We start from the raw sequence: 21,195 nt of genomic DNA, 5'->3' as shown, positions 1-21,195 counted from the left end.
TTAAAGGTTTAATTAAAAACTAAAATAAAACTAAAAATAAAAATTTAATTGTCTCATGTTAAAAAGTTGCTATAATTTAATAATTTTGAGGTGTTATAAATAACTTCTGCTATTTTCATTATAATGTATTCAAATAATATTACTTTTATAAAATCACAAAATTATAATTTTAATTAATTTTCTTATAAAAACATTTATTAGCCACACATGTATGTGATGTGTCCTCTATTATATTATAATTATGAAAAATGAATGTTTTGTTGAATCTAATTCTCAAATAAAATATACTTAAAACGCGTTTTGTACACAGGTGAAAAGGATGTTGATACAGTTCACTGCTACGGCAGCAATACAACATGGAGTCTGCGCCTACGATTCTGTTAATCAATTCTGACGTCCTTCTCTATCGCTCATCATCCATAACTCTCTGTGCTTCAGTTTCTTCATCTACACAATGCAGTTTGCACCAGTGGCTCCTCCATGGAGTCTCTGGAAGGACTGACTTAGGAGTGCGAGTGATGGGAAGAGTGTGGAAAGTCGTCATGGGACTCTACTGCAGTAGTGATGGGAAGAGTGTGGAAAGTCGTCATGGGACTCTACTGCAGTAGTGATGGGAAGAGTGTGGAAAGTCGTCATGGGACTCTACTGCAGTGTGGTCATCACTGCTTTGTTTGCTGCTATTTTTAATTATTCCAAGCAACCGTTTTAAGAGATTTCTCTTTGAATGTGGCTGTTTATGCTTGTTTAAACTGAAGCCTGTGTACTTTGAACCTCTTTTCCCATATGATTAACTTTACCTGTAACAGTGTTCTTTATGGAATTTTAAATATTGATAATTTTCAAAAGCTTAAGAAGTTGAGTGTTTGTTTTTAATAATATGTAAGTCTAGGTATTTGGACAATATTTCCTACTTGAAAAGAACTTTAGTAAAGAGGCAGTTGAGGGTCTTCTCCAAGTTCCATGACTTCACTAGACCTGAGTAGCAGTCTGGTTTTCAAGAGCAGGCATGATTTCACTCTTGGTGAGCAGATCTCAAGTGCAATGAGAGAGCTGTTGGCTACTGTAAGGTCTGTGCTATACTATAACACCTTTAGTGCTATCAGGTAATGCTGGTCATGGTTGTGGTTCCTAGGCATCACAGCTAGGGAGGATTGTTGGTTGCTTATCTCTAGAAGTTTCCACGGCATCTTATGGCAGGTACTGTGAAAGCTAGTCCCTAGGGAGCAAGGCATTCAGGTCAGTTCCAGTTCCAGGACCCCTGGGTCCTGTGTCTAATTTGCATGGTGTCTTCAGCAGGACTTACCTTCCACTTCTTGTGAGCAACCAAGAGTAACAGCAATAGGCTGTGATGTTTTGGAGTTTCTTGGGCAACCTTGACCAAAAACTAAAAAGAGAGATTCTCATGATTGGTACTGAGATGTTTTAGTACTCTGGCTCCTGAGAGAGTATTATCAGCTCAAATGGGAAAATCTCACTTAAAGTATACATATACTTACACACAGATTTTTAGGTAGATACTTAATAGCATGATTCCTTGTGACTTTTTCAGACATTCTTACTGTTTTATTACCCTCCATCTTAGATCTCCCCTCATCCTCCCTGTTTAGAACCCTCCTTTTCCATTTCCCAGATCAGAGATTTACCTGTAGCCGCTATTTATCCCCATCTCTTTGGGTCCCCAACACTCTACCGTGCCAATGGTCTCTTCTAACTTTCCTGACTTACTTCTGCAGTTAGTGCAGGATATGCCCTGAGATCTGAAAGTTTGCTGGGAAAAGTCTCCACTGAGAGAGAATATGCCATGTTTGTCTTTCTGTGCCTAGTTTACTTTACGCAACATTATCTTTTCTAGTTCCACCCAGTCACTTGTAATTTCTTGATTTTACTTTCCTCTAGAGCTAGAGTATTCCACAGTATATATGTATTACATTTTCATTATCCATTTGTTAGTTAAACTAGCTATACCCTAAATAATGACAAAAAGGGATCAGGACTTTGAGAAAGAACAAGGAGAGTTATATGGGAGGGTTTGGAAGGAGGAAAGGGAAGTGAGGTGTGATGTAAAATATAAAGGAGCAACAAAATACAAACTCCAACTGTTCTTTGTTTTGTTTGTATGTGCTGTGTGTTTTAACCACCCCAAAATAAACCTCTATCAAAATGCAAAAGAATAATTGGATTGTGTACTCATGTTGCACACACTATTACTGCTTTTATAGCACCGGAGAAACTGCATTTAGTAGGGAAATAATGCAGCTAAAATATACATGAAGTCTGTATTCTAGATGTCCTAGAAAGAAAGCTTCCCTCTTCCAGTCTCTTCCTACCCCTCCATCTCCTTCTCTGTATCTGAGGATGTTTAATAAAGCTAAGTGAACTAGCACTTCAACTTTCACAAAGTTTGAAGCATGGTAGTCACAGACAAAGCCTAACGTCCCACCGATGGAACTTCTAGTAGACTACTCCCCCAGAGGACAGGGCGGTTTTGTTATTACACCACAACTGCAAACCTGCACTTGGTTATATTTGAGGATGAAATTAATAGTATGTGTGGTAACAATAAAACCTTTATATTAGTTTAAATTATACCAATATAATAATTTTCTCAGGTAGCAGAAACAAAGCATAGAAAACCCCTTGATGACAGAATTCTAAGAATTCTGAAGAGAATGAGTATCATGTACCTAGTGGTTACTATAGCCATAGGTAACTAACCAGCCATAGGTAACTAAACACACATGGAAACAGGAGAAAGGATGACAGTGTTTGCTCAAATGTGGCAACCAACCATAATAAAACAACCACGTATTTATTACATTCCTAGAAATAACTTGGTACATCAAGACATACAAACTATTTATAGGCTACCAGGTGATGTCTTGATACATGTATAGGTTATTAAACACTGTAGTGAAAACATTCAAATGAAAACCTCCTACTGGGTTTCTGAAAGTAACAGTGCATCATTGTTTAAATGAGCACACCAGAAAACCTTGCCCAGTGAATAATCTTCTGCAGTTTGAAGGAGTGTTTTGGGGGTACTTGACTGATTTTACATCATGTAAAGTTAAAAGAGTATGTTTGATTTTTGAGTCAGAGAAAGAGAAGCAGCTCATCCCCTCTAAATCAGCAAAAAGATAAAATCTATCAGATTTAAGGAAGTCAAAACAATTTAAATGTTGTATATCTAAAGAGACAAAACTGCAGGCATACACAAGGTATAAAAAAATGTTAGGACTGGAAAACACCCATACCAAATAAATTCTAACAAAAGACAGTTCTGTGCCCATATTAACACCACATAAAACAGAGCTGCTAGAAATAATCAGAGCTATTTTATAATAAACAGCAACTTGTTCTCCAGGAAAACTACTTTATCTAACAATGCAGCTGCAGACTGAGCACTGTAAAGCTGCAGGCACGTTTATTGAAACAGCAGGGATTTTAACACATCTCTTTTCACTAAACAGAAGAAAATGAACTTTAGTTAGGAGAGCTACATAACAAGATTTACAAATCTGACCTACTAAAACATGGCAGACACATTTCCCGAGCACTGTTAGAACATTTATAGTGCCATCTCACAGTTTTCAGACAACTTTAAAGTCCAAATTACTACAATGTCAACGACATTTTCTATCATATTCCTATCTATTTGTTCCTTTAAGGTCACTCTCCTTTTTGAGCTCAGTCTCCTAAACTTCAAGGGGCAGTGAAGCATTGGGATGCTCACAGTTTGGGAGACAGGGACAAAGCATGAAAGTGACTTGCACTTACAGGACAAGTTTGCGTCCACATGAGCTCCAAGATGAACTGGCAGGCACAGAATGGTGATTTGGGTAGGCAGTAAGAACTACCATAGAAAACGGAAATGGAAAGGCAGCAGAAGTAGCTGAAATAAATGATCATAAACAGGATGGGAAATACAAAGGCTCGCCCAGATCGAAAGAACACACATGCACAGATGTAGCTACGCTCAGAAGGTATGTAATAACTCAGCCCCTAAAAATACCAATCATAGCTAGGGTCACTAGTTATGTGGTTAGTAGTGTAAACCTGAGGGTGAACAAGAATATGGTAGGATATAGTTTTAAAGTCCTTAAAGAAGGCACGTAGAAACCGGGCTTTAAGGTAAAGATATTTATAACTTAAGTAAAGGAAGCAGAATTTTAGTATCATTTTTCTATATTATTTTACTACACATACGGCTATACACACATTCATAGATATGAGACATTTAAAATGTTCCACAGTCTCACTCTTTAGTACTGTGACATATAAAATACATAGTGTTAGATATGTTTTTATAGTCAGTTCTCAAAAGCAAAAATATATTCCTGTGAACTGAAATGAATAAATATTTAAATTTCCTATGTATAACATAAGAAAGTACACACACACACACACACACAGAGACAGATAGACAGACAGACAGACAGAGACTCCATAACCTTAGAAAATTCAAGAAAACAAACTTCTTCATCCCTGATATTTAAGGAAATACTGTTTGTAAATGCCTTTAATATTATGGCAAACACCAAATCGAATAGCCTTCTAACTTGTCTCTGAGAGTCCAATTCTTGCTACTTTCAATCACATACAGAAGAAAAACTGTTTGATAATATATATCAAATAACATAATCAATCACTTAAAATCTTCCCAAGCTTCCATAGGCACATGGAGTACTGTACAAGTTTCTTATTAATTGTTTGGGAACTAATAAGAATTTTATTTTCAAAAAGGTGTCCAAGTAGAACATGATGTAATGGCAATTTTGCTCCTGTCCTTGATAAACCACATTATCTGCTCGATATCTATTGCTCCTAAAATATTTTGCTTAGTTGATTTAGCAGTTGTTCTGAGAGTCTTGAATGTACCTGAGAGTCTGTGGCTTCTAATAGCTCAGTATAATGAAGATAAATTTCTGCTGTTAGAGCTCCATGTTGAGACTACTTCAGAACATCACATGACATCTGTAACAATGCAACAGTACCAAATCTTTTTTTTTTTTTTTTTTTGGATCTACCTTACTATCTTTCAATTATGGTTTTGGCACAAACACTTTCCCAATATTCTTCCTATGCATTTAGGAGCTTGAGTATCTCCATGGCATCACCTGGAGTTCCAATGCGTGGTTGCTTCCAAATGATATTAAAAGTCCATAGTGTTGTCTTCATCTCATGATTTTGCTTTTGTTCTTGAGTCTACAAAATTGAATATTTACCTATTTGTGATGAAAAGAAAAATCCCCAAATAACGTATCCTTATCAGTTCCAAAAGAATTTAAAAATCAATCCAGAATAATTAGATAATAATGCCAAATACATATTTTTATGAAACCAAACTTAAATATCTATATATTGATTATTTTTGTAGTGTTAATTAAAAAAAAAAACTCTAGTGGTTTGAATGATGATAACCCAGAAAGGCTCATAGCTGAATGGCTGGTCCCTAGGTGGTAGAAAATCTAGGGAAGGATTAGGAGGTGTGATCTTGTTGGTGCAGGTGTGCTACAAAGGGTGGGCTGTGAGAAAAGACCCATTTCAGGCCATGGCCCAGGTGTGCAAAATTCATTCATTCATTCTCTCTCTCTCTCTCTCTCTCTCTCTCTCTCTCTCTCTCTCTCTCTCCATTCTTTTTCTTCCTCCACTTACAGATAAGATATGAGCTCACACCAGTAACCCTACCCCTTGCCTGCCAGGCCACTGCCACGTTCCCCACCACGATCGTCATGAACTTATCCCATGAAACTGTAGGCAAGCCAGCAATTAGAGACTTTCTTTTATAAGTTGACTTAGTCATGGTATCACTTCACAGTAATAGAAAAGTAACTAAGATAAGGACACTTTAAAAATGCTTATATATTTATGGTGCCTATTATTTTTCTTAGATAATCTGATATAACAGGTACAGAATAAGGGACTAGATGTGTGGGTTGGATCACCCCAGAAAGGGGAAATAGAACAGATGGTTATGGATGGGTAGTGGTGGTTAGAATGACAGGATTAAAGTGGGGGAGAATGACAGGATTGAGGGAGGGCATATGAGGAGAGAAGTTAATCCTAAGGACCAAATGAGGGGTTATATGGAAATCTAACACAGAATACGTTTCCTATAATATATACATATGTAAAAGTGATCTAATTGGAATTGCCAAGTAATGGGGAAGACAGAGCCACTGCTAGACATCTCTAGTCACCAGATAAAGCCTAAGAACAGATTCTAAGAATGGATTAAATCTAATTGATGTGTTGATCAAAGGGGCCCTATGGGAACTCCCAAAAAACCTAGGTTATTGTCAATATTTTTGATTGCTCTCCACAAAGTGACAGCAAGACCCTGTTGCTTAATACAACATCTACAGAATTCACTGAACATGGAAGATGTCGAGCTGGAGTCTACCTAGAGCCTACACCTGCTCTTGTTTTTCTGAAAGCTACCAAAGGAGAAAAGTAAACACCAAAGCAGCTACAAACTCTTCTATCTATAATGGGGACATACCTGCTAGATTAGCTGCAGCAATAGTGAAACAATTTGTGGGATTAACCTACAAACATTTGATTTGACTTAGGAGCCACCCCACTAAATGGAACCCAACCCTGCCACTACTTAGATGGACAAGACCTGAGAGCACACAGGCCAGGGACCTAGGGGAAAACAAATTCCACTCTTCTGCTAAAGGAATGTAGCAATGAAATAATTCCTAATGGCGTTCAGCTATACTCCAGGTCAGTGTCTTGCTCAGCTATCATCATAGAAGCTTCTTTGTGAAGCTGATAGGAACAAACACAGGCAGCCATAGCAGGACAGTGTGCACAGAGTAACTCCTTGAAGCACTCAGTCCCATATGAGATGCCTCCACCAAGCCTATCCCCTCAGGGCTCAGGGTACTGTGAACGAGGACGCACAAAGTGAATTCAATGGCATTTCTGGATGTTCTTTGCCTTGTAATGCTTTTTCCTTTCAATATTATGGTTTCCAGTTTTGTGACTATTATGGGACCTGTGTGTGTTCCTGTGTCTATATGTGTTTCCTGAGCTTTTTCTTTGGCTCCTTTTCCTCTGTTCATTTTGTGCTAATCTGGTTTGTTTTAACTTTTCTAATTTTATTATTATTTTATCATCATCGTACTTATTATTATCATTAAATTGTCTGCCTGTATCCTAATAAGAGAGAAATAAAGGATGCTGATTCGTGTTGCTGGCGAAGGAAGAAAAATTTTGGAGGAGCTGGGGGAGGGGAAGCAATAATCAAAATAGACTGTAATAAGAAAATTTATCTTCAATTAAAAATTTAGGGTCACTGAGATTTCTGTCACAAAAAAGATTGCAATTTCTTTTGGGAAGAAAGAAACAAACTGGTTAGGAACAAGAAAGAGAGGTTCTTACTAGACACAGAGTCTCCAATGTGGTGGCCTGGGAATGAGTCCCTGGAAAGAAGAGCTGAGTCAGCAGGCCAACACAAAGTTACACATCCTCATTTACATTTTAACTCATAATTGTTAAATAAAATTACATTGGGCAAGAAACAGGCTTGTAATAAACCTCATTGTTGCTCTTATTGTTTATGACAATTATGACTAATCCTGCAGAATTACCATATATTGACTTAAAAAGATCACTTTTTCTGTTACTTTATATATGGTAAGCTACAGAAAACTCTCTCTCCTTGTGAACAGAAATTAAAAATATTTTTTTATCATCTAGTTCAGGGAATAAGTAAAGAACACATTTGATTTAATTGTGGGTTTATGAAAATGTTTAATATGCTAGATGACCACCACCAAGTAAAAACAAAGGAAAAAAGGAGGAAAGGAGAAGGGGGCGGAGCAGAAAGAAGAGAGCCCCAAGTGTCCCTTGAGTGCAGGGCTTTGGGATGCCAGATAGCCTGGAGTGAGAAAGAAGTTGTCTTTGTTAACTTGCAGAACTGTAAACTAACATCATCTTCAGAAAGGAATTACAACATTGAATTGATTTGGGGAATACAACATCATTAAAATGTCATTTAGATACAATATTTACATTTCATTACCATAAGGCAAACAATGAGAATTATGTTTCAGTTTGTGGGTGAAGAATCCTTTCATAAAACACTGCAAACTTTTTACCAGAGAAAAATTTACTCAACCCTAATTTTTCTGAGGACATTTAGTACAAGTTGTAATAATTTTAATGAGAAAATGCTCTGGGCCAGTATTTTATAAAATCCCACAAAACACTCCGTTTAAAAAGATTTTAAATTCAAACACATTTGGGAAGTATTGATTCAATAAAGTTAACATGCTAATGTGTGCGCTGAATCCCAGGGCAGTTCTCTTTCCTTCAGTTTCCCAACAGAAAGGAACAAGGAAACAGGGTACTTCCAGATCACTTTTTATCAGTTCAGGGATATTCTACTTGAGATTGTAGTCTATGAGAAATCGTGGAAACTGCACTTCTCTTTATGAAGTTTGTGGTTTTGCTTAATCTTTTTTTTTTCTGTCTTACTCATAGAATGCCCACTAGTTCTTCACATTACAACATATGTACAGAGAGAAAGAAACTGCACATTTCTATTTACCTAGCTAAGTATCTATCTACCTACCTATCTGGTACAGGTATACTTAGGGATAACCACATGCTCTTCCTGACACTGGTTCAAGACTGACTTGTTCCCATCCACTATCTTTCCCAAAAGCCTTATATAGTGCCTACAAGTCAGCTGTCATAAAGCAAAGCACCTAAAATCATAATGACTTGGTAGGTAAGTAGGTAAGCATTTAGATATGCATGAATTTTAAAAAGTATACTGGTTTATTTGTTTAGGATGTGTGTGTGTGTGTGTGTGTGTGTGTGTGTGTGTGTGTGTACATGTACCATGGCACATGTGTGGATGTCAGAGGACTATTTGCAGGTCTGAGTTTATTGTTCTTTCCTTCCATCATGTGGGTTCTGAGGACTGACGTCAGGTTGTTAGGCTTGGCATCAAGCATCTTAACCCACTGAGACATCTAACTGGAATAGTATGCAGAGATTTTTTTTTAAGAATAGGTTTGCTTGTCTAAGCCTTGGAAATGATTATGTCATTGTAACACAAGGACCGTGGATGTCTAAGGGACAACATTGTACCCTGAAAGTCCACTACTCTATATAACACCTCACCACCCAGTATAAATGGGCAGAGGAGGTGACATAATTGGAAAAGGAACTTGTAACCAAGTCTAATGACCTGAGTTCCATTTCTGGAACCCACATGGTATAAGGAGAGAATCAGTTTTTCAAAGTTAAGCTTTGACTTCTGTGTTGGCACATGCCTATAGGTGAATGTATTAATAATTGTCTTATATATAATTACTTCAATCAACATTTTAATTAATTAATTAATCAGTTAATTAATTTTTTGTTTCTTTGAGGCAGGGTTTCTCAGTAGTCATGGAGCAAGTCCTGGCACTTGCTCTGTTGACCAGGCTCAGGCTGGCTCGAACTCAGAGATTCACCTGTATCTGCCTCCTGAGTGCTGGGTTTAAAGGTATATGCCACCACCATCCGGCAACATTTTAATTTTTTAATGCATATGTATGTGTGTCTGTATGAATGTATATCACATGTATGCCCTAAGAAGCCATAATAGGTTGTCAGATTCCCTGGAGCTGAGGTCACTGGTGAGCAATCCTACATGAGGGAGGGGCTGAACTTGATTCCTCTGGAAAAGTTGCAAATGCTCTTAATCACTGAACAACCTGTGCAGCCCCTTAATATTCTCATTTATTAATGAAAGTTAAAATGGTGGGAAGGATAAGCAAATTCAATGTCATAAACACAAGTTCTGAAACTCACACAACTGAAGTTCTGAAACTCTGTGTCTTATGTCTCGACATCACCAGTGTGTCTCTCATATGATTTTTTTGCTTTTGAGAGTATCAAACACCCCCCCCCCCAAGAAGATACATAAATTTAGTATATTGGTTTATATTTTACTCACTTAGATATTTAAAGAATTTTTTGTTTGTTTGTTTGTTTGTTTGTTTTGTTTTTTGAGACAGGGTTTTTCTGTAGCTTTGGAGCCTATCCTGGAACTAGCTCTTGTAGACCAGCCTGGCCTGGAACTAACTCACAGAGATCCATCTTCCTCTGCCTCCCGAGTGCTGGGATTAAAGGCATGTACCACCACCGCCTGGCTTATTTAAAGAATTTAAAAGCTATCAGCAGAGTTTATTTTATTTTCTAAATTTGTTTATATTCTATCCAGGGCTCAACCTATCTAAAGTAAATAAAATACAAAATTCAATAAAGCAATAATTTTATAGATATACATTTCCCCTTCAAAGATGACACATTATATTGTGGAAAAATGAATGTATTTTAGCTGCTAAAATTCATTAGCATTGATAATTAGGTAGCAATTTATAAGTTCCTATGGTATAAATAGTAAAAAAGATAAAATTTATTTATTTAGATTAGAGAAAATTGTGGAAAACTTAAGACATTTTGTACTAATTTAGAGAACCCCTGAGCTCTCTAAATAGATAAATTAAAAGATGTCTCAATGAACAAAATTTCATTAATCTAAGTAGTAAAGTGAATTCAACTATTTTGCTCATTTTTGAGACAAGAAACTGCCAGGTGAAACTGTAGTAAAATGATTACAAAACACCAAAGTAATGTACATTGGTTTTTTGGCAGATAATCTTTACAAAAACACACATCATACAGAACATAAGCAGGGTACTTATGATGCAGTACTAATAAAACACATACAGTATGAATGATGCACATTTTAAAAATTTCAAAACTATAGTAAATTACCTTTGTATATAATTCTCTACAATAAACATGAAACTCAGTTTTTTTTTATATTTTATGTTACAAAAATATAGTTAAATGTTAGCTATGGAATTAAAATGTTAAGTTATACACTTAATACACGAGTCAAGATGTACAGTTCAGTAGTTTACTTCCGAAATGTAAAGAAGTCTTCAAATTGTCCTTAAAAGGGAAAGCTGAATAAGTTGAACTCCAGCTTTTACTGAACCAGTGAAGTAACCAAACCAGTAGAGGTACTGTAAAGAAGAGACACATCAAAGAGGATTTTATAATTACATTTGTAGATGTCTGCCTGCATTTCCTGTCTGCATAATTTATAAGATGAATAAAGAAAACTGTTATAAAATGTTATATAAATTTCCAAGTTGGAAGAGTCAAACATCAACATTAATATAACTAACTTGTCCTTATTTTTCCTCTTTCAGTTGGAATGTGTAGAGTATTCCATAGGGAGCGGTGCTATTTTCCATTTGTGTCCTAGGACCGTGGGTTGCCTACCTGTCTACAAACACTATGGATAGTCTGTGGGCTGCCAATGTAGCTGAGGTGGTGGGAGTACATCTGGCATGCAGGACGTCCATTCCCGGTACAATATAAACTGGGCATGGAGGTACGTACTTATAATGCCAGCATTTAGGAGACATTGGCAGTAGGACTAGATATTCTGCTCATCCTTGGCTATACAATGAGTTTGAGAAAAAATTATCTGTGTGTGTACATACCTATTTACATACACATGTATATGTTCACATATACGCATAATCCAATGACATTGTACTGAATAAAATGTCTTCTTTCACACTATCCCTGAAAACTTATGAGTGGGGCAAAACGTCAATCACACTCCAGGATCTTCCCAGTCAACGTTCCTTCTTTCCCAGTCTCCTGTCCACTTAAGACTGTACTGACCCGACCTCTGTGAGAACAGGGAAGAAAGAGCAGGAGAACATCTGTGGCATTACTTCTTGGCGGTGTGCCTGATGAATGCTAGGTATGTCATACTCTAGAATGGGCTGATCTAGAATACTAGGGGTCAATGCTTGTACTGGAGCAATCCTTTAATTCTGGTTACACATCTTTACAGCTGTTGACACAGGCCAGTAGGACTCAACTTTCTTTCAGAACCACGTCTAGGATAAAATAGTTAAATGACTAAAAGAAATTATAATAAAGTCAATAGCTGAAATTTTAATCTAGACTTCTAAAGCAGGAAAACTATTATTATATAGTTTTATATTTATATATAGTTAATAATAACTGATATCTGCTTGGTTTATTGAAAACATCACTGAGAAGAAAACAATGCTGTACAGAGCTAATTTTGACGGCAACTACATGTAGCCATCACTGGCTTCTCCTCATGGGTTTTCACTGTAGAGTAAGATAACCGGGAGGCAAGTTTTTTTCCAGGGGAAAGGATGCCTTTTTCATGACATCCTTGAGCAACTGTATCAGTTTCTTTGTGTGTTTCGTGCAGATAAGATTAAGTTGTAAGTTATAAATTGTAGAGTTTGTGTGTTATCACGATGGACACAGAGCAGGTGCTAACTAAAGTGCTGACTGTACTTACTGTACTTACTGCTATCATTATATTTGTTAGGACAAATATAGAGTCTTTTGTGTCTCATAAAATATACATCTAGACCAGGTACTATAGTGCGCACCTTTAATTCCAGCACTCGGGAGGCAGAGGCAGAGGGCAGAGGGCAGAGGGCAGAGGGCAGAGGGCAGAGGGCAGAGGGCAGAGGGCAGAGGCAGGCAGGTGGGTCTCTGAGTTTGAGACCAAATTTCAGGACAGCCAAGGCTACACAGAGAAATCCTGCCTTGAAACACTCCCCCTCAAAAAAAGGTAAAAAATCAAGTGTCCAACTTGGACAATCACACCAGAAGGCCACTAAGCAAGGAGAGCACGGCTAATGGCCTTGCTTATAGAAAGAAGGTGACAAGAAATCAGACAGAAACTCAAATCTGTAAGCCAGAAAAGTCAGCATTGGAAGCCAGATTGGAAGCTTTTTCCTACAGAGATTCTCTGACAAAAAGTGGACGAGTTGAGAAAGGAAACTGAAATTCCTGCAGACACACCACGTCCATTGGTCCCAAGAGAGCCACTTAGGTTTCAGCCAGAGATTCACCATATTATTCCATCTCCCAAACCTCACCCAGCCATGGGTGTTATCTTACTAATGAGGATTTAAGTGCTGGATGGCCTAAGTTTTCTAAATGAACACATGCCAGGAGACATGGTATCTTAGGCAAGGGAGCTTTGGAAAGCGAATAACAAGTCCTGGGAAACGTCATGGTCTCAGCTTTTGAAAGTCAGCTGCCACATTGAGGAGGGTGGAGTGACAACGGAGGGGTCACAGACCATGGCTCCACCCCATGAATAAACCCCGGAGGAAATAGCAACGGGAACAGAAAAAAAATTATACCACTCAGATTTGTAAGAAAAGACTTGTGGTTTGCAACTGAATTTATTACTTTTAATTTATCAAGGCTATTGTAATGGAACCAACAATTCCTCCTTGAACGACACTCATTTGTTGCACAATTCTGTACTATAACTTTCTTTCTTTTCTCTTCTTTTTTCTTTTTATTTATTTATTTATTTATTTATTTATTTATTTATTTATTTTTGCTGGCCAAAACTAGAACCGAATCAGAATTGTTCTGGAAAGAGGTATACTTTCGATTCCTTTGTTTATACAACACAGCAATTTGTGAAAAACATGACAGGCAGACTATAGAAACAGTACAACGACCCATGCTTACTTCACAAAAGCGGTGACTTCTCCATTGACCCTACCTATCCTTCCTGGAATAGTTATGTCAGAGTCCACTTATACATTTCTGAATTTTAATTCATAAGAAAATAAATTTGCGCTTTTCGTCAAGATGGCGCGGAAAGCGAAGAAGGAAGCTCCCGCCTCTCCCAAAGCCAAAGCTAAAGCGAAGGCCTTGAAAGCCAAGAAAGCAGTGCTGAAAGGCGTCCACAGCCGCAAAAAGAAGAAGATCCGCACATCGCCCACCTTTCAGCGTCCCAAGACCCTGCGGCTACGAAGGCAGCCTAAATACCCCCGGAAGAGCGCGCCCAGGAGGAACAAGCTTGACCACTATGCCATCATCAAATTCCCCCTGACCACCGAGTCAGCAATGAAGAAGATAGAAGACAACAACACACTTGTGTTCATTGTGGACGTCAAGGCCAACAAGCACCAGATCAAACAGGCTGTGAAGAAACTCTATGACATCAATGTGGCCAAAGTCAACACCCTCATAAGGCCCGACGGAGAGAAGAAGGCGTATGTTTGGTTGGCTCCTGATTATGATGCTCTGGATGTTGCCAACAAGATCGGAATCATCTAAACTGAGCTCAGCCGGCTAATTCTAAATATACACTTTTTCACCATAAAAAAAAAAGAAAATAAATTTGCTTTTAGAATCTAGTTACTGAATGGACCATTTATAAAGATAACATCCCTTTTAAATATAAAATATTCTTTGGTTGATTTCAAGGGCTAATGAGCAACAGTCCTGGCACAGACTGACCAGGTTGTTGCACACATGATTTCATAGCAGCTAGAACTATCGGTGTAAAATCTGCACATGACCAAGCTGCCCAAAATACCTGCATGGAGTCTTGAAGTACTACTGCTAGTTAAGGAACTCCTGCCCATTGATGGCTGGCTAGGGAGGGAAGTCCATTTTCTTTAGGGATGCAGCTTTTGAGAGGCCATCTTTTTTCTGCAGGTGGTCCTACACTCGTGTTCATAAAGGCTTAGTAGATCCAGAGCAAACAGCCCATGAAGTTGGGAAGGAAAAGTAATTAAGAGAATGGGGGAGAAGCTGGAGGGAAAGGTTCTGGGAGTGGATTTGACCAAAATATATATGTACAGATAAAATCTGAAAACTAAAAATAGTGACTAAAATTAGAACTTAAGAAACAAGAAAGACAATGTGACTCTTAAGACATTTTAACATGAAAAAATAAAACCCGAATCTCCTACATGAGGAATCTGGAGGGTGAGTTAGGTAAATTAAACTGTTATACTTTAGGTTCTGTGTTCTTGATGATACAAGACTGAATGGTTCCACCTCAGTACATTAAGTCATTAAGATTTTCCTTTACCCCACAACCTCTCCAGCATAAGCTGTCCTGCATTGCTGGTGGAAATGCAAGCTGGTACAGCCCCTTCAGATGTCAGTGTGGCTATTTTTCAGAAAATGCGGAAACAACCTTCCTAAAGACCCAACAATACCACTTTTGGGTATATTCCCAAAGGATGTTCAACTGTGCCACAAGGGCATGTGCTCAACTATGTTCATAGCAGCTTTGTTTGCCATAGCCAGAACCTGGAAACAAACTAAATGCCCCTTGACTGAAGAATGGATCAGGAAAATGTGGTACATTTACACAATAGAGTACTACACAGCAGAAAAAAAATAACAACATCTTAAATTTTGCAGGAAAACGGATTGAGCTAGAAAAAATCATTTTGAGTGAGGTAACCCAGACCCAGAAAGACAATTATCACATGTACTCACTCATAAGTGGTTTTTAAACATAAAGCAAAGAAAACCAGCCCACAAATCACAATTCCAGAGAACCTAGATTACAATGAGGACCCTAAGAGAGACATACATGGAGCTAATCTACATGGGAAGTAGAAAAAGGCAAGATCTTCTGAGTAAATTGGGAGTATGAAGACCTTGGGAGAAGGTTGAAGCAGAGGGAGAAGAAGGAGGTGGGCGGCAAAGAAAAATGTAGAGCTCAATAAAAATCAATAAAAAAGAAAATAAAGAAATGAAGGAGAAAAAATATTTTCATTGGAGAATATAAAATACACTAATCTGCAAATTAGGATGGATTATGATAAAGTTCACTACATATCTTTAATCAGACATTATTGACTTCCATTTTTACTACAAAATTAAATGTCAAGTAAAAGAATAATCTATAACATCCCTCTTTTCAAAGCTTTTTCATGACTAGAGTCCTTAGTGATTGCCTGTATCACTTCTACTTTAAAGGTCTCCGTGTGTGTTTGAACTGCCTTGTATTATGGATTACAATGTCTTTGGAGGTGGGTGGAGTTCAGCAAAGGGCTTTGCAGGTTGGTTCTTAGCTTCTTTATTTTCCTACATTTGAAACAATTCACCTCATTCTTCAAATTCTTCAAATAAAAGTGAATACCAGTTTTCATATCTCAGTAAGAAAATAAAAAAGAACCGTGGGAAAGGTCTGACTTATCCTAGGAAAAAGAAGAAGCAGCGATGAGTTAAGATCCTGAAGTCCAGGACAGAGTGCTTCATGGATTCATTCACGTCTGCGAAGGAGGGTGGACCCATGGAACATGTATCTCATGTCTTCCTTTCAGATGCCAAAGAGCAGGCAAATGCGAATGCTTGAGTCAGTTTAGTTCACACACACATTACAAACCTGAGTGAATTTACGTGTTTATTGAGTTAGTGAAGTAAAATAAATTAGGGAACACTAATCAAATAAATCAGAAAACAGTCGCACAGCAGTCTTCAGATGCATTTTAATGTCCTAATTTGTGCTGATTTTTCTAAATAGAGAAATTTTGGTCACTGGTACTCTAAAAATCATTAATATTTTAATTAAAGAAAAAATTAAGAAATTATTATCGATGTTTCAAGTAAGTGGACATGTAAGTGGAAGAAGTGAGAATTATGAAAAGCCAATATGCTGCTGGGAGGACAGAAAAAGCACAGGCAACCAAAGATGTTAGGTCTAGGCTAAGTATGGTAAAAGACTGCTTGATTCTCAGATCTTCATGTAAGGAGAGGGCAACAGACTGTTCAACGTTCTCTCCAGCTTGCAGTAGTCAGCCGGAAACATTTCCTAACTTGGCAGGTCACTATCCAGATGTGATAAACGACAAGCTGGGAAATGAAGTCACTGTTCTGTTACAAGAGGCAGGTTCTCTGATGGAAAGTGTCACTGCATGCATAGTATTTTCCTTTTTTTTAAAAAAAATATATCAACTACAGGAAAAGAAAAAACAAAGACACAAATGCTACTGCACACTGTGACAAATGTAGTTGACTGAGAAGCCAGTAGACAGAAGTGGAGTTGGGGGAGTGTCTTGTAGTTTGAGGGAGTACATGGGCCAATGTGACACAGACCTGGAAAGGCAGGAAGATGCCCCAAACAGGAATAATCATCAACACTGGAGGAACGTGGTGCAGCATGGCGCTATGGATGATGAACATTTAAAAGGTGGCTGGTGAAGAGACTTGAGAGACATGCAAACCCAAATGCCCAAAGTTATCCAAACGAACTAAATTTGTGAGTGAAGATCATAGAAAATTAAAGAAGGAGGAGCAGCAATATGGCTTATTGAATGTTTGTGCCCAGACCTGATAGCCCGAGTTTGATTCCCAGGATCCACATGATGAGAGGAGAAAACTGGGTCTCTCAGGCTGACCTCTGATACACACATGCATACTGTACCATGTGCCCACCCACTCTACACACACACTCATATAATTAATGACTTAACCTAAAAAATAAAACTAGAGTGAACATACTCTCAAGAAAAGAGTTGGAATAGTTAACTGCCACTGCATATGGCACCAATCTTCTAATGTTAAGAGAAATCAGAAATCTCTCCCTTTTAAGTTAAAATGTCAACGCTAACATTTAAAACACATGAAAACCATGTCAACTGCAGATGTGCGCTGAACTCTGCTAACTGTCTGCTGCTGTGCAACTTCAGAGTTACAGTCAAGCAAGCCAAGCTTCCAAAAGATTCTGTGGGGTTTGAACTTTCTTGAAAACTATAGAACTCATAAAGAGATTGGAACTAGCATCCCAGACCTTTCTCCGGCTGCTGTATTGGAAGTCTGGAAAGGAGCTACACAGGGACTTCCACAAAGCAGTGATGGACATAGAAAGACACCAGTTTGAAAGAAGCTAAACAACACATGAGTTTAGCTTTTGACACAATGCAAAGTCGAAGGCTGGGCTCCTGCCTTGCTTGATAATTTTATATCTACACCAGTACATAGAAACCTTCTGCCTTATATATTCATTTATTTTGAGCCAGTGTTTCACTACATGGCTCAGGGTGGTTTAGGACTTGTGATTACAGAGGTGCACCTCTGAGTCATGCCAGAGAAGCCCTTTTAAAGTGATGATACATTGTGTAATGCGCAAGGTGCCTGGATGGTTCTTTACAAACAAAAGCTCACACAGAGAAGGTATGAAAATAAACTCTAAGAAACATAAACAAAGATCATGATTACAGAGTCATTGGAATGCTGAATAAGGCCCCTCAATCCATGTTTCATTACAGTAATTTTCTATGCAATTCACAACTAATCAAAAGGTAGACAATATTGCAAAGGATTGAATGATGTTGCTTTTCAAAATTCATGTTGAAAATTTCTGTTTTGGAGCAGTAAGATGTGGAGCCTTGTAAGGAAGTGATTAGATCACTAGAGATCTGCTTTTACGAAGAGATGAGTGCCTCATGAGAAAGCTGGAAGAAATTCCTTTAGGCCTCTTTCCCCTATTTTCACCTTTCCTTTAGCATGCTAGGGTACAGGACTGATCTCTTTTCCCAGGTGTCTCAGGGTTACTATTGCTGCGATGAAAAACACAACCAGAGCAGCTTGGGCAGGATAGGAGCTTATGTTTCCATGTCACTGTTGACCATCAAAGGAAGTCAGGGAAGGAACTAAAGGCAGAAATTGATGCAGAAAGGCACGCGCTGATGCAGAAAACATGGAAGGGTGCTGGTGCTGCTTATTGGCTTGTTCCTCATGGTTTGCTCACCTGTTTTCTTAGAGAACCTAGGACCGTGGTCGCAGGGATGGATACATCCACGGTGGGCTGAGCCCTTCCACATCTATCTCATTTCTCACTATTAAGAAAATGCCCTGAAGGCTTAAATACAGCACAATTTTATGGAGGCATTTTCTCACTTGAGGTTCCTGCCTTACTGATGACTCTAGATTGTATTAAGTTGACAGAAATCTAGTTAGAACACCACGTGACAATGTAGCACGGAAGTCCTCACTGGTCACTGAATTTTAGATTGTACCTTGATCATAGACTTCACAGACAGAACTATGAGAAATAAATATCTCTAACGTATAAATTCCCCACTATGTTACATTCTGGTGTAAGTAAGACAAATAGCATGCTACGGGATACAAGGGAGCAGAAAGTACTCTCTCACTCTGCTCAAAACGTGCAAATGCTGACCTTTATTCACCTTACAGGTTTTCTGGATCCTCTGCACTGTGGCTAAGTGGCATATTTAGAGGAAGCAGAGACAGAAGCTTTCTCTTGGATAACTACATTTTTTTTTTTTTTTAGTTCAATGAGTAACAGCCAGACATCAGTAAATCAACTGGAAAGTGAAGTTACTAGGTGGGGCGAGGTGATGTCAAAGCTCTGAGTGTTTTTTCTCTTAACCTTTCAGTTAGGAGCTTGATTCTATTTGCCCAACTGGCACAAGACAAGATTAAAAAAGAATATTTCTTAAACAGCTCTGTGGATGAAATCAATTCCTACTGCCTGCTTAAAAAAAAAGCTTAAAATGGTCCATTTTTCTTTTAAAGTAAAATGCTAATTTTTTATAATATCATTGTAAATATTTTATTTGTTGTAAAGTTTCTATACCATGCAATTATATTTATATAAGAGTAAAAAATTGTCTACTATTACGTATGAAAATAAATTTCATGACCATACATTTATTATTATAAAGCTAAGAAATCTTTTATTCCAACTCTCTAATTTGCTTAAACAAGGACAGTGATAACAAACTTTAACCAAAGTTATCTAATGCTGTTTGTTTTTAAAAGAACAGAGGAACGTGAAGGTGGTAAAAATATCCTATGCTACATGGACTAACACCTAATACCACAGTGGCTGGAAATAACAAAGATAACTTCTTAGCTATGCCACACTCATCCGATATGGCCTGGGATAGGAGACTCTAAGATCTCTTGCTCTCATTTTTTAAATTGAGTGGGCAGATGCCACCATATCAGTCACTAAGGGAGAAGAAAGGCCAGTTTTCTGGACTTGACTTTACAGGTACCACTTTTAATCGACACTTGTCAAGAATGGGTCTAATATACTCATTCAGCTACCACTATGGAGTGAAATTTAACATGTGCACAGAAGGCAGGGAGAGATGTGTTTATTTCTGGTGAGAGGAACTAAATGACTACCACAATTGCTCACATCACTGCCCTATTTTATTTCACATATCTTTGTTTTCTCTATTTGAACATAATGTGGAGTCAGACTCCCTGGCTAAAATTTCTCCCAATAAAACTTTTCTTGATTCACTCATGTCTATGAAGAGCTTAGTTCAAAGTCTGACTTTGGTACAGTCAGCTAGTGTGGTGGCTCGCCTCTGACAGCAGTGCTTGGGAGTGTTAGGAAGATGACTGCTCAAAGTTATCAAAGTTGAGGCCAGCCCAGGTTATAGAGTGAGGTCTGAATTCAACATAAACAAAATCTGCTTAGTATTTTTCTTCCCAAACCCCATTTAACTATCTGTTACTACACAATGAAATCTAGTCCTGAGATGACATGAAAGTTTCCAAAGACAGATAATAAAGTACCTTAAACACACTGAGGAACCAGAAAGGAACCACACAGGTATTAAAGAAAGCCAGTATATTTCACAATAGACATCCACACTCTGGTTGATTTGATTACTCTACAAATGTTATTACCCATTAAAGGATGAAACACGGAGTTTGGCACCACAGTTATTCTCTCTGCCTTTCTTGTATTTGCCGTTTAAAGTTCAACTTTGGACTCACTCTTGTGTTGCTGGAGAGGGTAGCATTCAGCCATGCTCACCATTTTCACCTATTTTCAAGAGTATTTGTTTTGAATCTTGAATGCCTAGGACCACATAATCTTTTGATCCAGATCTCTATTCTCCTAGAAAGTCAAGGATCATATATGTTAACATTTCTGTTTTCATGATTGATGGGTCTTAGTTTTTATTTAACTTAATCTAATTAAAACATCAAATTTTTGTTCTTTGACAGTTGATGGCTTAATCTTGGTAGTAAACTACATCTAGCAATAACTAACACCGAAGCAGCTGGATACATGAGAATTTTTTTTGAGTGGATTATCTGAGGTAGAAAGACCCACCCTAAATCTGAGCCCCAACCCCTGGTGATAGCCCACTTAAAAAGAAATGGATGAAGGATGCTCTTGTTTTTTGCCTGTTTGCCCTTATTCTCTCTGGCAAGTTCATCTATCCCATTGCTGAGCTATCCCTTTTCTGGTACTATTTCCCACTTCATTGTGATTCCAATGTACAGTGAAGACTTTCTCATCTTTGAGGACTCTAGCTCCAGACAGGAACTGCTGAGACATCCAGGTTT

General features: G+C 37.9%; 2 protein-coding genes across 2 annotated transcripts in view; one reads left to right on the top strand and one right to left on the bottom strand.

The window, feature by feature from the left end:
- Xrcc4 (X-ray repair cross complementing 4) overlaps window positions 1-21,195 on the bottom strand; it is a 208,004-nt gene that overhangs the window by 33,321 nt on the left and 153,488 nt on the right. The gene's annotated exons all lie outside the window — the stretch shown is intronic.
- LOC126487184 (60S ribosomal protein L23a-like) lies at window positions 13,681-14,166 on the top strand. Its single transcript, XM_050119856.1, has one exon. It carries the CDS (start codon window positions 13,696-13,698, stop codon window positions 14,164-14,166), a length of 471 nt encoding a protein of 156 aa, XP_049975813.1. The 5' UTR covers window positions 13,681-13,695.

The sequence above is a fragment of the Alexandromys fortis genome, unplaced genomic scaffold (genome assembly GCF_014885135.2).
Source record: "Alexandromys fortis isolate MF-2015 unplaced genomic scaffold, M_Fortis_MF-2015_v1.1 scaffold_132, whole genome shotgun sequence".
Lineage (NCBI taxonomy): Eukaryota > Metazoa > Chordata > Mammalia > Rodentia > Cricetidae > Alexandromys > Alexandromys fortis.
This window is presented reverse-complemented; position numbering and strand designations above follow the sequence as displayed.

What these genes read in the sequence shown, in the direction of transcription:
- LOC126487184 (XM_050119856.1), top strand. Translation starts at nt 13,696, where the DNA reads ATGGCGCGGAAAGCGAAGAAGGAAGCTCCCGCCTCTCCCAAAGCCAAA.